We start from the raw sequence: 20,476 nt of genomic DNA on the forward strand, positions 1-20,476 counted from the left end.
CACACCACACGATCCATTGTCTACAGCCAAGCTCTAAGATATAACCGGATTTGCTCCAATCCCTCAGATAGAGACAAGCACCTACAAGATCTCTATCAAGCATTCTTAAAACTACAATACCCACCTGCTGAAGTGAAAGAACAGATTGACAGAGCCAGACGAGTACCCAGAAGTCACCTCCTACAAGACAGGGCCAACAAAGAAAATAACAGAACACCACTAGCTGTCACCTTCAGCCCCCAACTAAAACCTCTCCAGTGCATCATCAGAGATCTACAACCTATCCTGAAAGATGATCCTTTACTCTCACAGATCTTGGGAGACAGACCTGTCCTCGCTTACAGACAACCCCCCAACCTAAAGCAAATACTCACCAGCAACCACACATCACTGAACAAAAACACTGACCCAGGAACCTATCCTCGTAACAAAGCCCAATGCCAACTCTGTCCACATATCTATTCAAGTGACATCATCATAGGGCCTAATCACATCAGCCATACCATCAGGGGCTCGTTCACCTGCACATCTACCAATGTGATATATGCCATCATGTGCCAGCAATGCCCCTCTGCCATGTACATTGGCCAAACCGGACAGTCTCTACGCAAAAGAATTAATGGACACAAATCTGACATCAGGAATCATAATACTCAAAAACCAGTGGGAGAACACTTTAACCTGTCTGGCCATTCTATGACAGACCTGCGGGTGGCTATCTTAAAACAGAAAAACTTCAAAAACAGACTCCAACGAGAGACTGCTGAGCTGGAATTGATATGCAAACTAGACACAATCAACTCAGGATTAAATAAGGACTGGGAATGGCTGAGCCATTACAAACATTGAATCTATCTCCCCTTGTATGTATTTTCACACTTGCTTCTTATCAAACTGTCTGTACTGAGCTATCTTGATTATCACTTCAAAAGTTTTTTTTTTTTCTCTTACTTAATTGGCCTCTCAGAGTTGGTAAGACAACTCCCACCTGTTCATGCTCTCTGTATGTGTGTATATATGTATCTCCTCAATATATGTTTCACTCTATATGCATCCGAAGAAGTGGGTTGTAGCCCACGAAAGCTTATGCTCTAATAAATTTGTTAGTCTCTAAGGTGCCACAAGTACTCCTGTTCTTTTTGCGGATACAGACTAACACGGCTGCTACTCTGAAACCTGTCATTGCAGGATTAGTTTCCCATTCGTGATCATGGGAGAAGTTCCGACTGAGACTGTCGGCTTTCTGTATCCATGTCAGCTGCTTGCCTGCCAGGAACACGTTGTGGCGGATGCACCAATTCTAAAGTTTTATCGCTTCCGCACAAAGGGAGGGTGATCTGGCGCCCCCTTTGTGATTTATGTAAAACATGTAGGTTATACTGTCTGTCATGACTTTTGAGAGAGTATCCCTGGGATAGAATGTGTGCAGGAGTTTCTGACAGCTCTTAGTTTCAAGAAGTTGATATGGAGGACTGCTTCTGAGGAAGACTACTTGCCCTGGACTTCGTGGTCGTTTAAGAGGGGCTCCCCAACCTATCAGGGAGGTGTCTAGTGTTAGGGTCAGCATTGGTGGGGGTTGTATGAACGGAATACCCACATGGACACTGGAAGGCTGCTTCCACCAATCCAGGGCGTTTCTGCTCGGGGAGCAGAAAGATCTGAGCCACATCTACAAACATTTCATGAACAACCAGGTGTGTGGAGTCACAAAAGTGCACACTGTCACGTGTTCAAGAAGTTGCAGGCAATTCCTGGACAATGTTTGTGGACTGGCTTGGACTGTTTCTATGAGACTCATGAGAGTGGCGAATCTGTGTGGCGAGAGAAACGCTCTTGCTTGTACTGCATCGAGCTCAGCCCCAAAGAACTCCAGGTGTACCAGGGGTGAAGATCAATTTCTGGGTATTGAGCTGTAGGCCGTTGTGCAAATATGCACATAGTCGTCTGGGTGGCCTACGAGGCATCCTCGAACAAAGGAGCCCGGAGGAGGCAGTCTTCCACGTATGGATAGATAACAATACCCAATGTCTGCAGTTGTGCCGCTAAGATGGAGACAACCTTAGAGAATACCCTGGGTGCGGATGGGAGACTGAATGGGAGCACTCTATACTGATAATGATCCTGCCCAAAGGAAATTGGAAGAAGCTCCTGTGAGATGGCCAGATTTAAATGGAAGACGATTGAGGGCCAAAAACCAATCTCCTTGCTCCAGAATTGGAACAACGGCTACTTGCGTGACCTTCTTGAACTTTGGAGCCTTCATGTAGTTGTTCAACGCCCTTAGATCTAGTATGGGTCTCCAACATCCGTTCACCTGGGGGATTGGGAAATACAGACGAACAGGGACTGGTTCTATGGCCCCTAAGCATAGCAAATCTATTTTCTGATGAAGTAGACTCAAGTTAAAAGGGTCCCTGAAGAGGGATAGGGTTGGAAGGTGGGTTTCGGGGAGGGACATGAGGTGGATGGCGTAACCCTTCAAAAAAATCTCCAAGACCCATTTGTCAAAGGTGATGTTCTCCCAACCCTATGGAAGAGGGTCAGGCAACTTCCGAAGGGACATGGAAGGTCCATAGATAACCATCCCTTGCAACAATGGCTGCTGCTGTTCAGGGGCTCAACTAAAGCATCAAAACTGATATTTAGAGGATGAGGGTTGAGAGGTTGAGAACTGGGTGACTGTTTCCTCTTGCATCCTGGGTCTTACGCTGTGACTTGTACTACTACTTCGACAGTGGGAACTCAGGTGTTTGGGATCTGTGAGGTGGTTGTTAGCCATATTTTCTCTTCTGTCCCACTGCGTAGATTCCCAGGGAGCAGAGCATGGCCCTGAAGTCCTTTAACATGTGAAGTGACACATCAGTCTTATTGGCAAAGAGTTTGGGCCCTTCAAGTAGGAAGTCCTTGACCATCATCTGCACTTCCTTGGAGAGGTGTAGCCAGGATGCTTGTCTCATTACCATTGCCATCAAGACCGCGCAGGCCGCCATATCCGCTGCGTCCAGGGCCTTCTGTAGTGTTATTCTAGCTACTAACTGACCCTCTTTAACAATGGCTTGATATTGTTCTTTTTGCACCTCTGGCAAGCAGTCAATAAATATGCCGAGTTTCCCATAATTTATGTATTCGTTCTTAGCGATTATGGCTTGTAGTTTGGCAGCCTGAATTGTAAGGTCACCAACATGTACGCCTTCTTCCCAAACAGGTCTAGCATCTTCCAGTCTATCATTAGGAGTTGATTTGGCATGATGTTGTTTTCCTTGTGCATTAACTGCATCCACAACAATACAGTTAGGTTGAGGGTGCGTAGAGAGAAAGTCTGCCTCTTTAGCGGGGACACAGTACTTCTTGTCAGCTCTTGCACGTTGGTGCAATGGAAGCTGGTGTCTGCCAGATGACCTTGGAAGGATCCAGGAGCACCTTGTTAAGTGTGTAGAATATCTACCACCTTGTGGTGTGTATCTGTCACAATCTGTAGGGGAATTTGAAGCTCAACTGCCACCCTCTTAGTAAGGTCCTGAAAGAGCCTCAAGTCATCAGCTAGTGATGAAGGAGGGGGCTTCACAGCCTCATATGGCGAGTCTGAAGTTTGCTGGTGGGGTAGTCTCCACTTCAAAGTCTGGCCTCCTGCCCTTCAAAAGTTTCTTCCTCAGGCTCTGGGCCCCTGGACACTGAAGCCGTAGGGACCGCCTGATGGATTCTTTATGACAGACAAAGGATGCTCGCACGGTATAAATCCATATATCACCCATGGATCCCAATACGGCCACGGGGGGAAGAGGGTGGAAATGGTAGCGGTGGCGCTCACGAAGGACTATACTGGATTGAAGGTTGGCATAAGGGAACAGTTGGGGAGATCCCTGATGTTGCAATGGTGGGACATTTTGAGAGAACAGGGAAAGATGGACAGTGACAAAGATGACAGATTCCTCGCTGGAGAAGGGTGGTGCTGACTGGGGCACTGTGGGTAAATGGCCCAGTGTTAGCTGTGATTCAGGGGACCTAGACATGCTTGGAACCAGGGCTCTGGTGCCAAGTAGTGGGGATTCCGGTTCTTCGGTGACTGCCAGGTCCCTCAAGAACAGAACTCTTGCAATACTGTTGATACACTCGGTACCATTGAGGAGTGTCGGTGTCAACTCGTTGGTATCACAAGTTGTTTATGGGAGGAACACTACGATGAGGGGTGTTTTGCCACACTCTGTGAACAAGGATGGTTTTGTCTGTGCTGATCTTTTAGAGACTGTTCGGTCTCTGTCTATCTCTAGGAGGTGGTGACATTGCCTCCGCACCTGTGCCCATCAGGTCCTTAGGCAGTGCCGCAGAGCTCATACAGGCAGTTCCCTGATATTTCTGGGTACTGTGCTTCGGATCCGTCACTACCAAGGTGGCCAAGCACACCGGGGATCCCCTCTGTCTGGCCAAGGACTCAAGTTTGAGGGCTTGGAGCCCTTTTTCTAGAGGCTTTGCGGGGGAGAGGGGACGGGAGGGGAAATCAGACAACTTCTTTCACAACTCTACCCCTCTGGATGTTGAAGGCTCTGTGGACAATCTTCATCCTGGAGAACTGGGTTCAGTCAGCAGCTGAAGAGAACCCTCCATTAGAAGTTTAACTTGAGCTCCCGGTTCTTATGAGATCTCGCCTTTAGCTTCTGGCAGAAAGAATGTGTGTGTCCCCCAGGCACCGGACACAATGAAAGTATCTGTCCATTATTGGGATTGCCTCGTTGCAAAAGAGGCACTTCTTGAAGCCAGGAGAACCAGGCATGCCTCTCCTGGGACAATCACCCCCAAAAGGCAGGGAAACGTGAAAAGTATGGTTTTTGTTTTTTTATTTAAAGAACTGAAAAACTTAATTCAACTACTAAATGTCCATGAGAAGGTGATCCCCCCCAAACAAGGGCAGGAAACGTGAAAAATTAAACGAAAGCGGAAAGTCTAAGAACATTTACTGCTTCTACTAAACACTTATCAATGCCAAGAAGGAAGGGACTACTGCTTACTCCGTGCCTGGCTAAAGGCGGCCGAGAAAGAACTGAGGGAGGTTCACCTGCGCAGTACTAGATAGCCTGGAGGCAGATCACAAGGGAGGGAGAGCGCATGTGTGGGCTGAACGGACACAGTTACCTAAATTCTCCGATTAGAGGCGCAGATACACCTACAGTGGAGCACCCATAGGGACACTATTCAAAGAAGAACACTAGTTAATCTAGGTCATTCCATGGAGACTACAAGATTGTTTCTTACCGTATATTTATAACGCTTTGTTTTGTCTATTTTAAAGAGGTCCAAGTGATAATGCTTTCCAACCACTGCACTTGGGACAACATCTCCCAGCCTAACAGATCTCATGTGATGAAATTTTTCCTGATGTTCAACACATTAGCTCTAGTTGTATCTAAATATTTACTCTTGGTGCTGATATTCTTCCAGTATATTGACTGCTAGGTGTTAAAACTGTTTAGCCATTCTCTGCACATCTTGCTTATATTTGTCCCATGTAAGTAAATCCCTTTGCAACTGCCTAGGCATTTTTGTTGCTCTTCTCCAATATCCTTTTAATTTGGCAACATCTTCCTGGGACTGAATAGCCAAGGAGTGAAAAGCATGGGGAAAAAATGTTCTTTTCTTAAAGGTCTGGAAGCCTACTGTCAGATCACTCACCATGCACCTTTCTAGTTCTGACTCAAAGGCAAGCTTTATCCTCCAAGATCTTAGGAGAATCCAGGACACATTAATGTGGATGGATAGGACATGTGTGATCCGAAGGGCACAATGATGTAGCTCAATGTAAATGCCAATCCAACTCCCACTTCCCTTCAGAACAAGCTTCAGCTCCAAAACAGTTCATAGAGGCACTTTCTGCCTTTCTCAAATTTTCCCCTCTATCATTGAGGGAAAAACCATGGGAAAAAGAAAACAAACCAAAAAAGCTCCACTAACATGGGATGAACTACTGTGACTGACACCAGCGAGAAGAAAAATGGAAAGAGGTGGTCAGAGCAGAGCAGAGCAATCCTGAAAGGCCCTCAAAACTAAAAGCTATGGTGCAAGAAAACAGTTACTTCCCTGTCTGGTAACTGCTCTTTGCGATGTCTTGTGCACGTATACATTCCAGTGTAGGTTTATGTGCACCCAATGAACTCAAGTTCGAGACTTTTGCCAGCAGTACCACTAGGAGACAAATGCATCCTTGTGCAGTGAGCAGAGGGCATAAAGGGGCATGGCTGCTGCCTCCTTGTTTCTTCACACAGCCGTCTAATACCTGAACTAGGGGGATGGTGGGACGGTTGTATAATGTATGTATGCACAAAATCTCAAAGAACTGTAGTTACGGAACAGGAAAGAAACCATTTTCAATCCTTCAAGTGATTGTGCACATAACATATTCCAGTGAAGGTGACTCATCAGCTATTCCCTTACAGGTGATGAAACTTTGGATTACATGAAGAGAGACGGTAGCACTGACTTGCCAAAATTGGCATTGCCCGGGAAAGCGTGAGTGTTAACAGTGTCTGGAGAAGGTATGTACCAATGACCATATTGCTGCCTTGCCAACGTCCACATCAGTATGTTACTCAAGAAGGCTGATGAACTGGAATGAGCTCTTGTAGAATGGGCCGTTATTCTAGAAGGAAGAACAACATTTGCTAGATTATAACAGAGCTTGATAAAGTCAGAAATGCAGCGATATACACGCTGGTCTGTAACCAGTTCCCCTTTACTTCTTTCAACAAAGAGCAGAACCACGTACTGGTAGTGCACATTCCCTACTTCGTATCGAAGATCCTTCAATCCTGGCCACAGAAAGTGAGCATACCAATCCCTCATCACTATGGATAGGATAATAGATGCATGGGTAACCATTTTGAACTTGATTTTCTTGATTAATATGTTCAACTTTCTTATATCTAGGAGGAGCCAAAGAGAGCCTCCCTTTTGGGGAATCAGGAAATAGCGGGAATAAAACCCTTTCCCTCTGTGTTGGTAAGTAATTTCTGCTATTGCTCTCTGATCAAAAAGAGACTAAAAGTCTCTTAACATTAATATAGCCTTGTGAAATGGGTCCCAGAAAAGGGATGGGAAGCGGGGTTTGGGAAGGGGACAGAAATGAAATGAACTAGATAACATTTCCCTCCTGCACAGTGCTGAAATCCCAACTGTCGAAAAGGATTGCTGTCCTTTCACTGTAAAAGAAAGATAGATATTTCCAAACTGGGGGATGAAGGGAGATGTCAAATTTTTTTAGATGATTTACAGTCTCTATGCTGTCCACAACTGTGATGACAAGATGACCCTAATGAAGCCAAGATCTAGGAGAAGGGCCTGCTGTGAACAAAGCTGATAGGTGATATGTAGGAAGTTTATATCTCCATCTAGGGACATCCTGAAGTCTTGAATAGTCGCAAGGTCTATGCTGTGCTTGTCGTGTTTGTCACTAGGGTATAAACTCCCAGAGCATGAAGAGTTCTATGGGACTCTTGACATGTGCATGGCATCATTGGTCTTCTGAAAAAACAGAACTTAGTGCCCTCAAATAGCAAGTCCATAGTTCCTTTTGGATGCTGGTGGCCTGCAACCAAGAACACCTCTGAGATGCCTGTCGCCACTGAACATAAAGCCACGTTAGATGCGTTGATAGCCTTTGAGAGATGTCCAGGCAGTGAAGTGACCTTCAGAGGCATTGATCAAGAACTGCTCTTTATAATCCTCTGACAACTGGTTTGTGACTACAGAAATTCCTGACCAATTAATAAAGGAATACTTAGCCAATAAAGCCTGATAGTATGACACCCTCATTTGAAGGCTCACAGTAGTATAGGCCTTTTACTATATAAATCCAATCTCTTAAATTCCCTGTATTTCAGTATAGGCCTGGGAAACAACTTCCTTGACTGTTCATTTGCCGAACTACTAAAGAGTTGGGGTAGAATGAGCCTACAAAGAGTCTAGGAGATGTCCACAAAAGTTTTTTAGGTTCACATGGATAGAGCTCTCCAACATCCAAAGTAGGGAGCTTCTCAATGACTTTACTAGAGCAAGGTTTTGGAACACATACCAGAAGATGAATGGTCTGATTGAAGTGGAACGCAGATATAACCTTAGGCCAGACCCCAACTTTATGCCTAAGAGAAACCTTGTCTTTGTGAAATGTTTGGCAGCCCCACTGGATCCGTATTTGACAGTGCCACCTCAGATTGCTGGTGAGTGTGTTGCTTACAACCAGACTGCGACTCTGTACCAGAAGACTATTTTTGTGCTTTTCTGAGAGATAAGGAGCATGGCCCATCAGCTTCAGAAGGTTTTGAGCACTCTGAGGAAGCTGCGGGAGAGGAGGAAGATCTACATTCCTCACCCGAAAGAGGCTTCAAAGTAGTGGCAACCAAATAGGGCACTCCCCGTAGAGGAGCTCTCTGCTTTCTCGTGGTGAGGGTCAGGCCCTGAAGAGGGACATGTCACTTTTTTAAGATGATGAACCTTAAGGCGGAAATTCCTGTTTTTTCATTCTCATGGGGAGCATGGTACAGAGGCATAGATCCCTCACCAAAACAAATCAGGTAACTATTGTGTCTACCAGTGATAAGGATAACAGCCCTGCACGTGGCACATTGTTTAAATCCAAGGGATTACTGCATACCAAAAAAAACTATCAACTAACTAATACTATAACTAAATTAAATGAACTATATACCAAATGAGAATCTCTCTTTCTAAACTGGTTAACCAAGGCTCACAAGTGACAGGAAGCTCCAACTCCCACCACAGGCGGTAAGAAGGAACTGAGAGGGAGGCAGCAGCCATGTCACCTTTGTGTCCCCTGCTCTGTGCATGAGGAGGGCAGGAGCATATGTGCAATCCAGCGGTACTGTTGGCAAAAGTCTCCAACTCGATTGTACTGGGTACACATATGCCTACAGTGGAATGTATAGATTCACAATCACTCGAAGGAGAACCATCAGTTCTGAATTAGTATACTTAGGATGCAGAAACAGCTTAGTGTGTTTTATTGTCTTAATAAATGAATAATTAAAGATTAAAAAGTGGATAATAAAGAGGAAGGCTAATTAAAATGTCACACTTATATCAAGTGACAAATGAGTTCCACAGGCTAGTTGTGCAATGCATGAAATTCCTTTTTTTAATTTTAAATTTTGCTGTAGTTCCCCTAGTTCTTTTCTTTCAAGGGTATGAGTATTAGTTCCTGATTTACCTTCACTGTAACATTGTATTATACACTTTTATCCTGTCCTCTCTTATTCATGTCCTCTATGGCTAACAGACCCAATCTTTACACTTTCCACATGGAAATGTTTCTGTGCCTTTAACTGTTCTCGCCATGCACCTCTGAATTCACTCTCTGCCATAACCTATTTGAGACAGGGTGATCAGAACTGAACACAGTATTTATTCTATGTGAGGGCATACCACTAATTTATATAATGGTATTATATTTTCAGTATTATTTTCCATTTCCTTATGCAACCTAACATTTGCTTTGCTTTTCTAAAACTAAAGCACAATTAGGTCCAGGTCTTTCTCACAGAATCACACAGTTTAAGGCCAGAAGGAACCACCACATCATGTAGTCTGACCTCCCATGTAGCACAGGCCACCAATACCACACAGCACCTACACCCTAAATCCAACAACCAAAATTAGACGAAAGCCTGACAGCCCATAAGAGGCTACACTATTATGTGCCACAGGAGGGACCAAGGCCCCCGAGGGACCAAGGCCCACCAATGCCAAAGGCCCCCACAATGGCAAAGAAATGATTAAGATATACCCAGATAACCCTGGCAAGTGATCCACAACTACATGCTGAAGAGGAAAACAAACCCCTCCCCAAGATTGCTGCTAATCTAAAATTCCTTCCTGGACTCACATATTGCAATCAGTCAGATCCTGAGCACATAAGAATCAGCCAGGCAAGCATCAGAGAGAATGCTCAGTGCCACCTCAGAGCCCTGGCCTTCCCCTCCATCCATGGCCTTCCCTATGCTTTCAGAGGAAGGGGTTAAAAAAAATAAACCACTAGAATACTATTTTTTCCCTTAATCTTTTGCTAATCTTTCTGACCCCTGCAGAAAACTGGCTGAAACCCTGAAGCATGAGCTTTTAGGAATATAAGACATAAGCCAGAAGAGAGTCCAACGCTGTTGAGCCCTACCCCCAACCATCACAAGCAACCTGTCGTACAGGCTATTGGCAGGCTATTCCAGAACCTGACCCCTCTGATGGCCTCCTTCTAGTTTCCAGCCTGAATTTGTTCATGGCTAATTTATACCAATTTGTTCTTGTACCAACATTATTGTTTAGCTTAAACAGCTTTTCACCCTCCCTAGTATTTACCCCTTAATGTATTTATCCAGAGAAGGCACTAAGCAAACCACACTCTTCCACATACTCAGTTTAGAACTCAACGCATTACAAGATCAGGGCCACAGATTGTAAGGTCTCTGCAACAGACAACTTGTCTTTCTGATTGTTTGAAATGTATGTCACTGATAAGTTCTTTTTAAAAAATGAAAATAGAATGGCATCACAGAATAAAAAAACAGAAGTCACATGACCTCCATTCAGCTTGATAAAAAGAACGAGGAGTACTTGTGGCACCTTAGAGACTAACAATTTGAGCATAAGCTTTCGTGGGCTAAAACCCACTTCATTGGACGCATGCAGTGGAAAATACAGTAGGAAGATATATATACACACAGAGGACATGAAAAAATGGGTGTTGCCATACCAACTATAACGAGAGTAATCAATTAAGGTGGGCTATTATCAGCAGGAGAAAAGAAGTTTGTAGTGATAATCACGATGGCCCATTTCAAACAGTTGACAAGAAGGTCTGAGTAACAGTAGGGGGAAAAATTAGCATGGGGAAATAGGCTTGAATAAAGACTGGGAGTGGATGGGTCATTACACAAAGTAAAACCTAATTTAATCGTGTCCAGTTTGCAAATTAATTCCAATTCTGCAGTTTCTTGTTGGAGTCTGTTTTTGAAGGTTTTTTTGTTGGAGCATTGCAACTTTGAGGTCTGTAATTGAGTGACCAGGGAAGTTGAAGTGTTCTCTGACTGGTTTTTGAATGTTGTCATTCTTGACATCTGATTTGTGTCCATTTATTCTTCTGCATAGCGACTGTCTGGTTTGGCCAATGTACATGGCAGAGGGGCATTGCTGGCACATGATGGCATATATCACATTGGTAGATGTGCAGGTGAACGAGCCTCTGATAGCGTGGCTGATGTGATTAGGTCCTATGATGGTGTCCCCTGAATAGATATGTGGACAGAGTTGGCAACGGGCTTTGTTGCAAGGATAGGTTCCTGGGTTAGTGTTTTCGTTGTGTGGTTGCTAGTGAGTATTTGCTTCAGGTTGGGGGGCTGTCTGTAAGCGAGGAGTGGCCTGTCTCCCAAGATCTGTGAGAGTGAGGGATCGTCCTTCAGGATAGGTTGTAGATCCTTGATGATGCACTGGAGAGGTTTTAGTTGGGGGCTGAAGGTGATAGCTAGTGGCGTTCTGTTACTTTCTTTGTTGGGCCTGTCCTGTAGTAAGTGACTGCTGGGTACTCTTCTGGCTCTGTCAATCTGTTTCTTCACTTTAGCAGGTGGGTACTGTAGTTTTAAAAACACTTGATAGAGATCTTGCAGGTGTTTGTCTCTATCTGAAGGATTGGAGCAAATGCGGTTGTATCTTAGAGTTTGGCTGTAGACAATGGATCGTGTTGTGTGGTCTGGATGAAAGCTGGAGGCATGTAGGTAAGTATAACGGTCAGTAGGTTTCTGGTATAGGGTGGTGTTTATGTGACCATCGATTATTAGCACTGTAGTGTCCAGGAAGTGGATCTCTTGTGTGGACTGGTCCATGCTGAGGTTGATGGTGGGATGGAAATTGTTGAAATCATGGTGGAATTCCTCAAGGGCTTCTTTTCCATGGGTCCAGATGATTAAGATGTCATCAATGTAGCGCAAGTAGAGTAGGGGCGTTAGGGGAAGAGAGCTGAGGAAGCGTTGTTCTAAGTCAGCCATAAAAATGTTGGCATACTGTGGGGCCATGCGGGTACCCATAGCAGTGCCGCTGACTTGAAGGTATACATTGTCCCCAAATATGAAATAGTTGTGGGTGAGGACAAAGTCACAAAGTTCAGCCACCAGGTTTGCCGTGACATTAATCGGGGATACTGTTCCTGACAGCTTGTAGTCCACCTTTGTGTGGAATGTTGGTGTAGAGGGCTTCTACATCCATAGTGGCCAGGATGGTGTTTTCTGGAAGATCACCAATGGACTGTAGTTTCCTCAGGAAGTCAGTGGTGTCTCGAAGATAGCTAGGAGTGCTGGTAGCGTAGGGCCTAAGGAGAGAGTCTACATAGCCAGACAATCCTGCTGTCAGGGTGCCAATGCTTGAGATGATGGGGTATCCAGGATTTCCAGGTTTATGGATCTTGGGTAGCAGATAAAATACCCCTGGTTGGGGATCTAAGGGTGTGTCTGTGCAGATTTGTTCTTGTGCTTTTTCAGGGAGTTTCTTGAGCAGATGGTGTAGTTTCTTTTGGTAACCCTCAGTGGGATCAGAGGGTAAAGGCCTGTAGAATGTGGTGTTAGAGAGCTGCCTAGCAGTCTCTTGTTCATATTCTGACCTATTCATGATGACGACAGCATCTCCTTTGTCAGCCTTTTTGATTATGATGTCAGAGTTGTTCCTGAGGCTGTGGATGGCGTTGTGTTCTGCACGGCTGAGATTATGGGACAAGTGATGCTGTTTTCCCACAATTTCAGCCCGTGCACGTCGGCGGAAGCACTATGTAGAAGTCCAGTCTGTTGTTTCGACCTTCAGGAGGAGTCCACGCAGAATCCTTCTTTTTGTAGTGTTGGTAGGAAGGTTTCTGTGGGTTAGTATGCTGTTAAGGAATATTTCCAAAACACCTCTGGAGTCGGAGACGTCGAAAGTAGGATTCTAGGTCACCACAGAACTGTATCACGTTCATGGGGGTGGAGGGGCAGAAGGAGAGGCCCCAAGATAGGACATACTCTTAGCCCAGCAGAAGAATCTAACTGGATAGATTAACAATATTGTTGGGTGGGTTAAAGGAACCACTGTTGTGGCCCCTTGTGGCATGTAATAGTTTGGATAGTTTAGTGTCCTTTTTCCTTTGTAGAGAAGCAAAGTGTGTGTTGTAAATGGCTTGTCTAGTTTTTGTAAAGCCAAGCCATGAGGAAGTTTGTGTGGAAGGTTGGTTTTTTATGAGAGTATCCAGTTTTGAGAGCTCATTCTTGATCTTTCCGTTTGTTGTATAGGATGTTGATCAGGTGGTTCCGCAGTTTCTTTGAGAGTGTGTGGCATAATCTGTCAGCATAGTCTGTATGGTATGTAGATTGTAATGGATTTTTTACCTTCAGTCCTTTTGGTATGATGTCCATCTGTTTGCATTTGGAAAGGAAGATGATGTCGGTCTGTATCTGTACAAGTTTTTTCATGAAGTTGATGGATTTCCACTTCATACAGCTAAATGCAGTGCCTTGCATGGTGACAGGCTTCAGAGTGGTAGCCGTGTTAGTCTGTATCAGCAAAAAGAACGAGGAGTACTTCTGGCACCTTAGAGACTAACAAATTTGAGCATAAGCTTTCGTGGGCTAAAACCCACTTCATCGGATGCAGGCAGTGGAAAATACAGTAGGAAGATAAGTCATCCTTATTCAAAACTGGTAAAATTAACTCCAGGGCAGAGGGCCCAAGTAAGGACCTCTGCCCCAAGGTCCATTTCATCCTAAGTGCATACAAGCGAGTTATAACCTACATAACACACAGCCGTGTAAAAGTTAAAGAAACCTGCTCCAATGGGTTACTTTAAAAAAAAAATGGAAATAAGCCAAATAATTAGATATTTTCATTCCGTTTCCACACATTTCAGAGAAAAACAAATCTAGTAAGAGAAAATAATCACCTACCCCTTTCTCTAGTTACCTCCCAATAACCATTCTTTTCCTGTAACTATAGCAGTTAATCTTTATACAAAGCACATCTAAATGTTTAGGTCCATAGACTGATAAGTATGCTCAGCTTTACATCATGCTGCCAATCTGTTTAGACCTTTAAGCTTCCTTAAAATAAAGAAAATCATCTCCCAACGGGGAAGAGAAGAAGAATTTGTGCCCCAACTTCTGTCAGCAACGAACCAACAAATTTAACACACTGCAACCAAGAGTGATACTAAAATAATCCCCAACCCTCAGACGGGGTCCAGGGAAATTCCTTACTGGAAAGCTCTGCACTCCCAGCTGCTGAAGTAGTGAAGTGGCTGGTAGACTAGACTTCACACAGAAAACATGTTCTTCCTCTGTCATGTTTAGCCTAGTGGCCTATATGAAATGAACAGTCTTCAGAACAGAACCCAAGGGGATATGTAGCCACATCACCAAACTACTCAATGCATTCTTGTTTGCAGTTTCAGCAGAAGTGTAAAGAACTGAGTGGGAATGGAAATTGAATGTGTCTTTTTCAGCGTTCAGTGGCTAAATAGGATGTCAGTCTCCAAAACTAGCACGACTTTTACACTTTTCCAATATCTCAAAGTTGTAACTACAGCAACAAAATACAAAAGTGGGGTCCCTGAGATTCCAAAATGAAAGGAGACTGACAATAGCAGTTTTGTTTAACTTGTGAAACATGACTTTTCCCCACCCACCAATAGGAGATTTGTTATAGACCAGATCAATAAACGCAATAAATACAAAAACTCTGACTCTGCTCTTCAGCTGTAGGGGGAAGAGAGGAAAAAGGACGCTATAAATGGGTGACTTGACACTCACACACTTGTACTGTCTCTGATGGTCTCATAGCCCTCTGACAGACAGGTGTCTGCATAACAAAAACAGTCACTATAATTCTGCTAACTGGTACCTATCTTTAAGCAAAGAAGCCAAAGACTTCAATGGAATCACACTGACATGGCAGTATGGAGAAGCTTGTATTGCCTGTGCCTATTCTGTAATTTTTCTGTAAACAGGTACATATCTTCAAGCCTGTCAGTCCAGCACCTTTATCAGTACTAAATCTGTTTAGCTTTAAATACACACTTTTTCTGTTTGCTTAAGTGAAGCATACAGAAATGGTCAGCAAGTCATCTTTTCTCTTTTTTGAGACACTAAATTCTTCTCTTCCAATAACTTACTAGCAAGATTTTGTCCTAGTTTTAGCCTTCTTCAAAGAGATTCTAAACAGACATTTTCATTTATGATGGTACAATGAAAATCACTGTTTTTAGTGTCTCATTTTCAGGACATCCTAATGCCTGAAACTGATAAGTGCAGAATTCACAAAGCATATTTTTCCTCTTTTATTTTTCTTACTACACACAATGGAATGCAATAAGCTATAAGAGAATCAGAGTTGAATCAGAATCTTTTTTAAACAGTGAAACGTATTCATTGCTGAAAAGACTTGATACACAGAATTTATAGTCTTAGGCTAATTTTAAAATGTAACTTCAAAACCCAATTTTCTTTAAATTACACATATCCTACTGTAAGCATGAAACCTTTAAAATTTTCACATGATAAATAGATTACTTAAGCAGGACCAAAAGTTTCCTCTTCCGCTCAGAAATGTGATCTGTTTAGGATCTTTAGCACACAGTCAGTTAAATTACACTCATCGCTACAAAAAGTCTGTATCTTAGTTTTACATGAACCAGGGATATCTAATTTACACCTAATAAAAACTGAAAAACACAAATACTTTCAAGGCACCTGAATTTCTATCAGTTACTAAAATCGGTTTCTCAGATACCTGGAGGAAAAATATGCATCTAGACAGATATACCTTTATAAATTCTATGTACATACTTTTGCCATTGCTCCTGTCTGTGCTGTGTTCAGGCCTGTGTGACCAGCCATCTGTGGTGATACTTGGGTTAAAGTCTCTGCCAGCACGCTGCCTGCATTCCCTTGCATGGAAGGGGCAGAATATTGCATTCCTGCTCCCCTTCCTCTTCCAGCTGCCCCAAGAGATCCATTCATTACCTGCCCTTGTCCTTGCTGAGGCTGATTCATTAAATTGTGGCCAGAGTTACTGTTGAGAAGGCCCTGGTGAGTCTGACTGAAATTAGCATTCATACATATCCCAGGTCCAGTCTGTGATGTTGCAGGGCTGCTTGTCACCATCCCCACTTGCTTTTGTGCTTGAGAGTTCAGTGCTTGTGATGCAGGTGTGGTAGGTCCAGGGGTGCTGGCTGCCTGCTTTGCCAGGCTTGAAGCAGAAGAGTCTCCCTGGTTTAAAGGGCTCTTACCCATAGCACCCAGATTACTAATGTTAGCACTGTTCGGCTGCCCTTGGACTTGGCTACCAACTCCTTGCTGGACAGGGCTATTTGAGTTCACATTTCCAATTCCAGGATTTAGGGTAGAGCTACCGTTTCCCCTTAGAAGTTCAGAAAGTTGTTTGTGTTTGGAAGCTGCATCTGGAACAAGATTCCCACTGCTGTTTAGAAGGCTTAACTCTCCATTGGGGATCAGCTCATCAGGAAGATCATTTTCCAAGTCAAACAGAGATCCAAAATCTACAAGTTAAACAGAAATGTATATAAGACACCAAATACACTGAACAGGCAAAGTGACTATAGTCTATTTGTTCATATAGCTGTATTTTAACCATAACAAGAGACATTATATGTTAACACAAATCCAAGAATGTATGCCTTATTTTACTACAATATTATACATTAATATCCACCAATATCTCCACAGGGAAAGAATGACTGCAGATGCACCAGTAATTATAGATTGTTTTTATATGGGAAGTGCATCTGCACTGAAATGTATGCAAAGTGACAAACTCTGTAAGGCAGATTAAGTGGAAGTACTCCCCACTAAATGTACATATTTGTCCTAAGTTGTTTTCGTTGTTGTTTTGCAAAACATCAGTTATGACTTCACTACAGCATCAAACAAAAGAAAATAGGTTCAACAATGTTAGCTTCCTCAAACATTTGCAAATTCAGCAGGGAACAGGAGATAACTGGCAAACTAAATTGCTCTTCATATAAGTCTTCCCTTTATTCAAGTCTCCCTAGTAAGGCATTTGATACGGTTCCACATGGGGAATTATTAGCTAAATTGGAAAAGATGGGGATCAATATGAAAACTGAAAGGTGGATAAGGAACTGGTTAAAGGGGAGACTACAACGGGTCATACTGAAAGGTGAACTGTCAGGCTGGAAGGAGGTTACTAGTGGAGTTCCTCAGGGCTCGGTTTTGGGACCAATCTTATTTAATCTTTTTATTACTGACCTTGGCACAAAAAGTGGGAATGTGCTAATAAAGTCTGCGGATGACACAAAGCTGGGAGGTATTGCTAATACAGAGAAGGACCGGGATATCATACAGGAAGATCTGGATGACCTTGTAAACTGGAGTAATAGTAATAGGATGAAATTTAATAGTGAAAAGTGCAAGGTCATGCATTTAGGGATTAATAACAAGAATGTTGGTTATAAATTGGGGACGCATCAGTTGGAAGTAACAGAGGAGGAGAAGAACCTCGGAGTATTGGTTGATCGGAGTATTGGTTGGAGACCTGGGAGATGGGTCGGAAACGAGAGGGAGTGTGGGCTATATTGGCAGAGAAAAAGGAGGGTCAGGACAAAACTGGGAGGAAAGATCAAACCAGTATCTTAGATGCCTATATACAAATGCGAGAAGTATGGGTAATAAGCAGGAAGAACTGGAAGTGCTAATAAATAAATACAACTATGACATTGTTGGCATCACTGAAACTTGGTGGGATAATACACGATTGGAATGTTGGTGTGGATGGATACAGCTTGCTCAGGAAGGATAGACAGGGGGAAAAGGGAGGAGGTGTTGCCTTATATATTAAAAATGTACACACTTGGACTGAGGTAGAGATGGACATAGGAGATGGAAGTGTTGAGAGTCTCTGGGTTAGACTAAAAGGGGTAAAAAACAAGTGTGATGTCATGCTAGGAGTCTACTACAAGCCACCTAACCAGGTAGAAGAGGTGGATGAGGCTTTTTTTAAACAACTAACAAAATCATCCAAAGCCCAAGATTTGGTGGTGATGGGGGACTTCAACTATCCGGATATATGTTGGGAAAATAACACAGCAGGGCACAGACTATCCAACAAATTCTTGGACTGCATTGCAGACAACTTTTTATTTCAGAAGGTTGAAAAAGCTACTAGGGGGGGAAGCTGTTCTAGACTTGATTTTAACAAATAGGGAGGAACTCGTTGAGAATTTGAAAGTAGAAGGCAGCTTGGGTGAAAGTGATCATGAAATCATAGAGTTTGCAATTCTAAGGAAGGGTAGAAGGGAGAACAGCAAAATAGAGACAATGGATTTCAGGAAGGCGGATTTTGGTAAGCTCAAAGAGCTGATAGGTAAGGTCCCATGGGAATCAAGACTGAGAGGAAAAACAACTGAGGAGAGTTGGCAGTTTTTCAAAGGGACACTATTAAGGGCCCAAAAGCAAGCTATTCCGCTGGTTAGGAAAGATAGAAAATGTGGCAAAAGACCACCTTGGCTTAACCACGAGATCTTGCATGATCTAAAAAATAAAAAGGAGTCATACAAAAAATGGGAACTAGGACAGATTACAAAGGATGAATATAGGCAAACAACACAGGAATGCAGGGGCAAGATTAGAAAGGCAAAGGCACAAAATGAGCTCAAACTAGCTACGGGAATAAAGGGGAACAAGAAGACTTTTTATCAATACATTAGAAGCAAGAGGAAGACCAAAGACAGGGTAGGCCCACTGCTTAGTGAAGAGGGAGAAACAGTAACAGGAAACTTGGAAATGGCAGAGATGCTTAATGACTTCTTTGTTTCGGTCTTCACCGAGAAGTCTGAAGGAATGCCTAACATAGTGAATGCTAATGGGAAGGGGGTAGGTTTAGCAGATAAAATAAAAAAAGAACAAGTTAAAAATCACTTAGAAAAGTTAGATGCCTGCAAGTCACCAGGGCCTGATGAAATACATCCTAGAATACTCAAGGAGCTAATAGAGGAGGTATCTGAGCCTCTAGCTATTATCTTTGGAAAATCATGGGAGACGGGAGAGATTCCAGAAGACTGGAAAAGGGCAAATATAGTGCCCATCTATAAAAAGGGAAATAAAAACAACCCAGGAAACTACAGACCAGTTAGTTTAACTTCTGTGCCAGGGAAGATAATGGAGCAAGTAATTAAGGAAATCATCTGCAAACACTTGGAAGGTGGTAAGGTGATAGGGAACAGCCAGCATGGATTTGTAAAGAACAAATCATGTCAAACCAATCTGATAGCTTTCTTTGATAGGATAACGAGTCTTGTGGATAAGGGAGAAGCTGTGGATGTGGTATACCTAGACTTTAGTAAGGCATTTGATACGGTCTCGCATGATATTCTTATCGACAAACTAGGCAAATACAATTTAGATGGGGCTACTATAAGGTGGGTGCATAACTGGCTGGATAACCGTACTCAGAGAGTTGTTATTAATGGTTCCCAATCCTGCTGGAAAGGCATAACGAGTGGGGTTCCGCAGGGGTCTGTTTTGGGACCGGCTCTGTTCAATATCTTCATTAACGACTTAGATATTGGCATAGAAAGTACGCTTATTACGTTTGCGGATGATACCAAACTGGGAGGGATTGCAACTGCTTTGGAGGACAGGGTCATAATTCAAAATGATCTGGACAAATTGGAGAAATGGTCTGAGTTAAACAGGATGAAGTTTAACAAAGACAAATGCAAAGTGCTCCACTTAAGAAAAAAATAAATCAGTTTCACACATACAGAATGGGAAGAGACTGTCTAGGAAGGAGTACGGCAGAAAGGGATCTAGGGGTTATAGTGGACCACAAGCTAAATATGAGTCAACAGTGTGATGCTGTTGCAAAAAAAGCAAACATGATTCTGGGATGTATTAACAGGTGTGTTGTGAGCAAGACACGAGAAGTCATTCTTCCGCTCTACTCTGCTCTGGTTAGGCCTCAGCTGGAGTATTGTGTCCAGTTCTGGGCACCGCATTTCAAGAAAGATGTGGAGAAATTGGAAAGGGTCCAGAGAAGAGCAACAAGAATGATTAAAGGTCTTGAGAACATGATCTATGAAGGAAGGCTGAAAGAATTGGGTTTGTTTAGTTTGGAAAAGAGAAGACTGAGAGGGGACATGATAGCAGTTTTCAGGTATCTAAAAGGGTGTCATAAGGAGGAGGGAGAAAACTTGTTCACCTTAGCCTCTGAGGATAGAACAAGAAGCAATGGGCTTAAACTGCAGCAAGGGAGGTCTAGGTTGGACATTAGGAAAAAGTTCCTAACTGTCAGGGTGGTTAAACACTGGAATAAATTGCCTAGGGAGGTTGTGGAATCTCCATCTCTGGAGATATTTAAGAGTAGGTTAGATAAATGTCTGTCAGGGATGGTCTAGACAGTATTTGGTCCTGCCATGCGGGCAGGGGACTGGACT

General features: G+C 43.3%; 1 protein-coding gene across 3 annotated transcripts in view; it reads right to left on the reverse strand.

Moving 5' to 3' along the window:
- CREBBP (CREB binding protein) overlaps positions 1 to 16,555 on the reverse strand; it is a 166,084-nt gene extending 149,529 nt beyond the window's left edge. For 2 of the 3 annotated variants that reach the window (XM_065412174.1, XM_065412175.1), the window contains exon 1: positions 15,849 to 16,393. In XM_065412174.1, the coding sequence (XP_065268246.1) occupies positions 15,849 to 16,295 (447 nt within the window). In that variant the 5' untranslated portion in view covers positions 16,296 to 16,393. Of the gene's footprint in view, positions 1 to 15,848 lie in introns of all 3 variants that reach the window. The other variant, XM_065412176.1, reaches the window with a different exon arrangement.
- Positions 16,556 to 20,476: the final 3,921 nt, after the last annotated feature.

The sequence above is a fragment of the Emys orbicularis genome, chromosome 10 (genome assembly GCF_028017835.1).
Source record: "Emys orbicularis isolate rEmyOrb1 chromosome 10, rEmyOrb1.hap1, whole genome shotgun sequence".
In the NCBI taxonomy this organism is placed as follows: Eukaryota; Metazoa; Chordata; order Testudines; family Emydidae; genus Emys; species Emys orbicularis.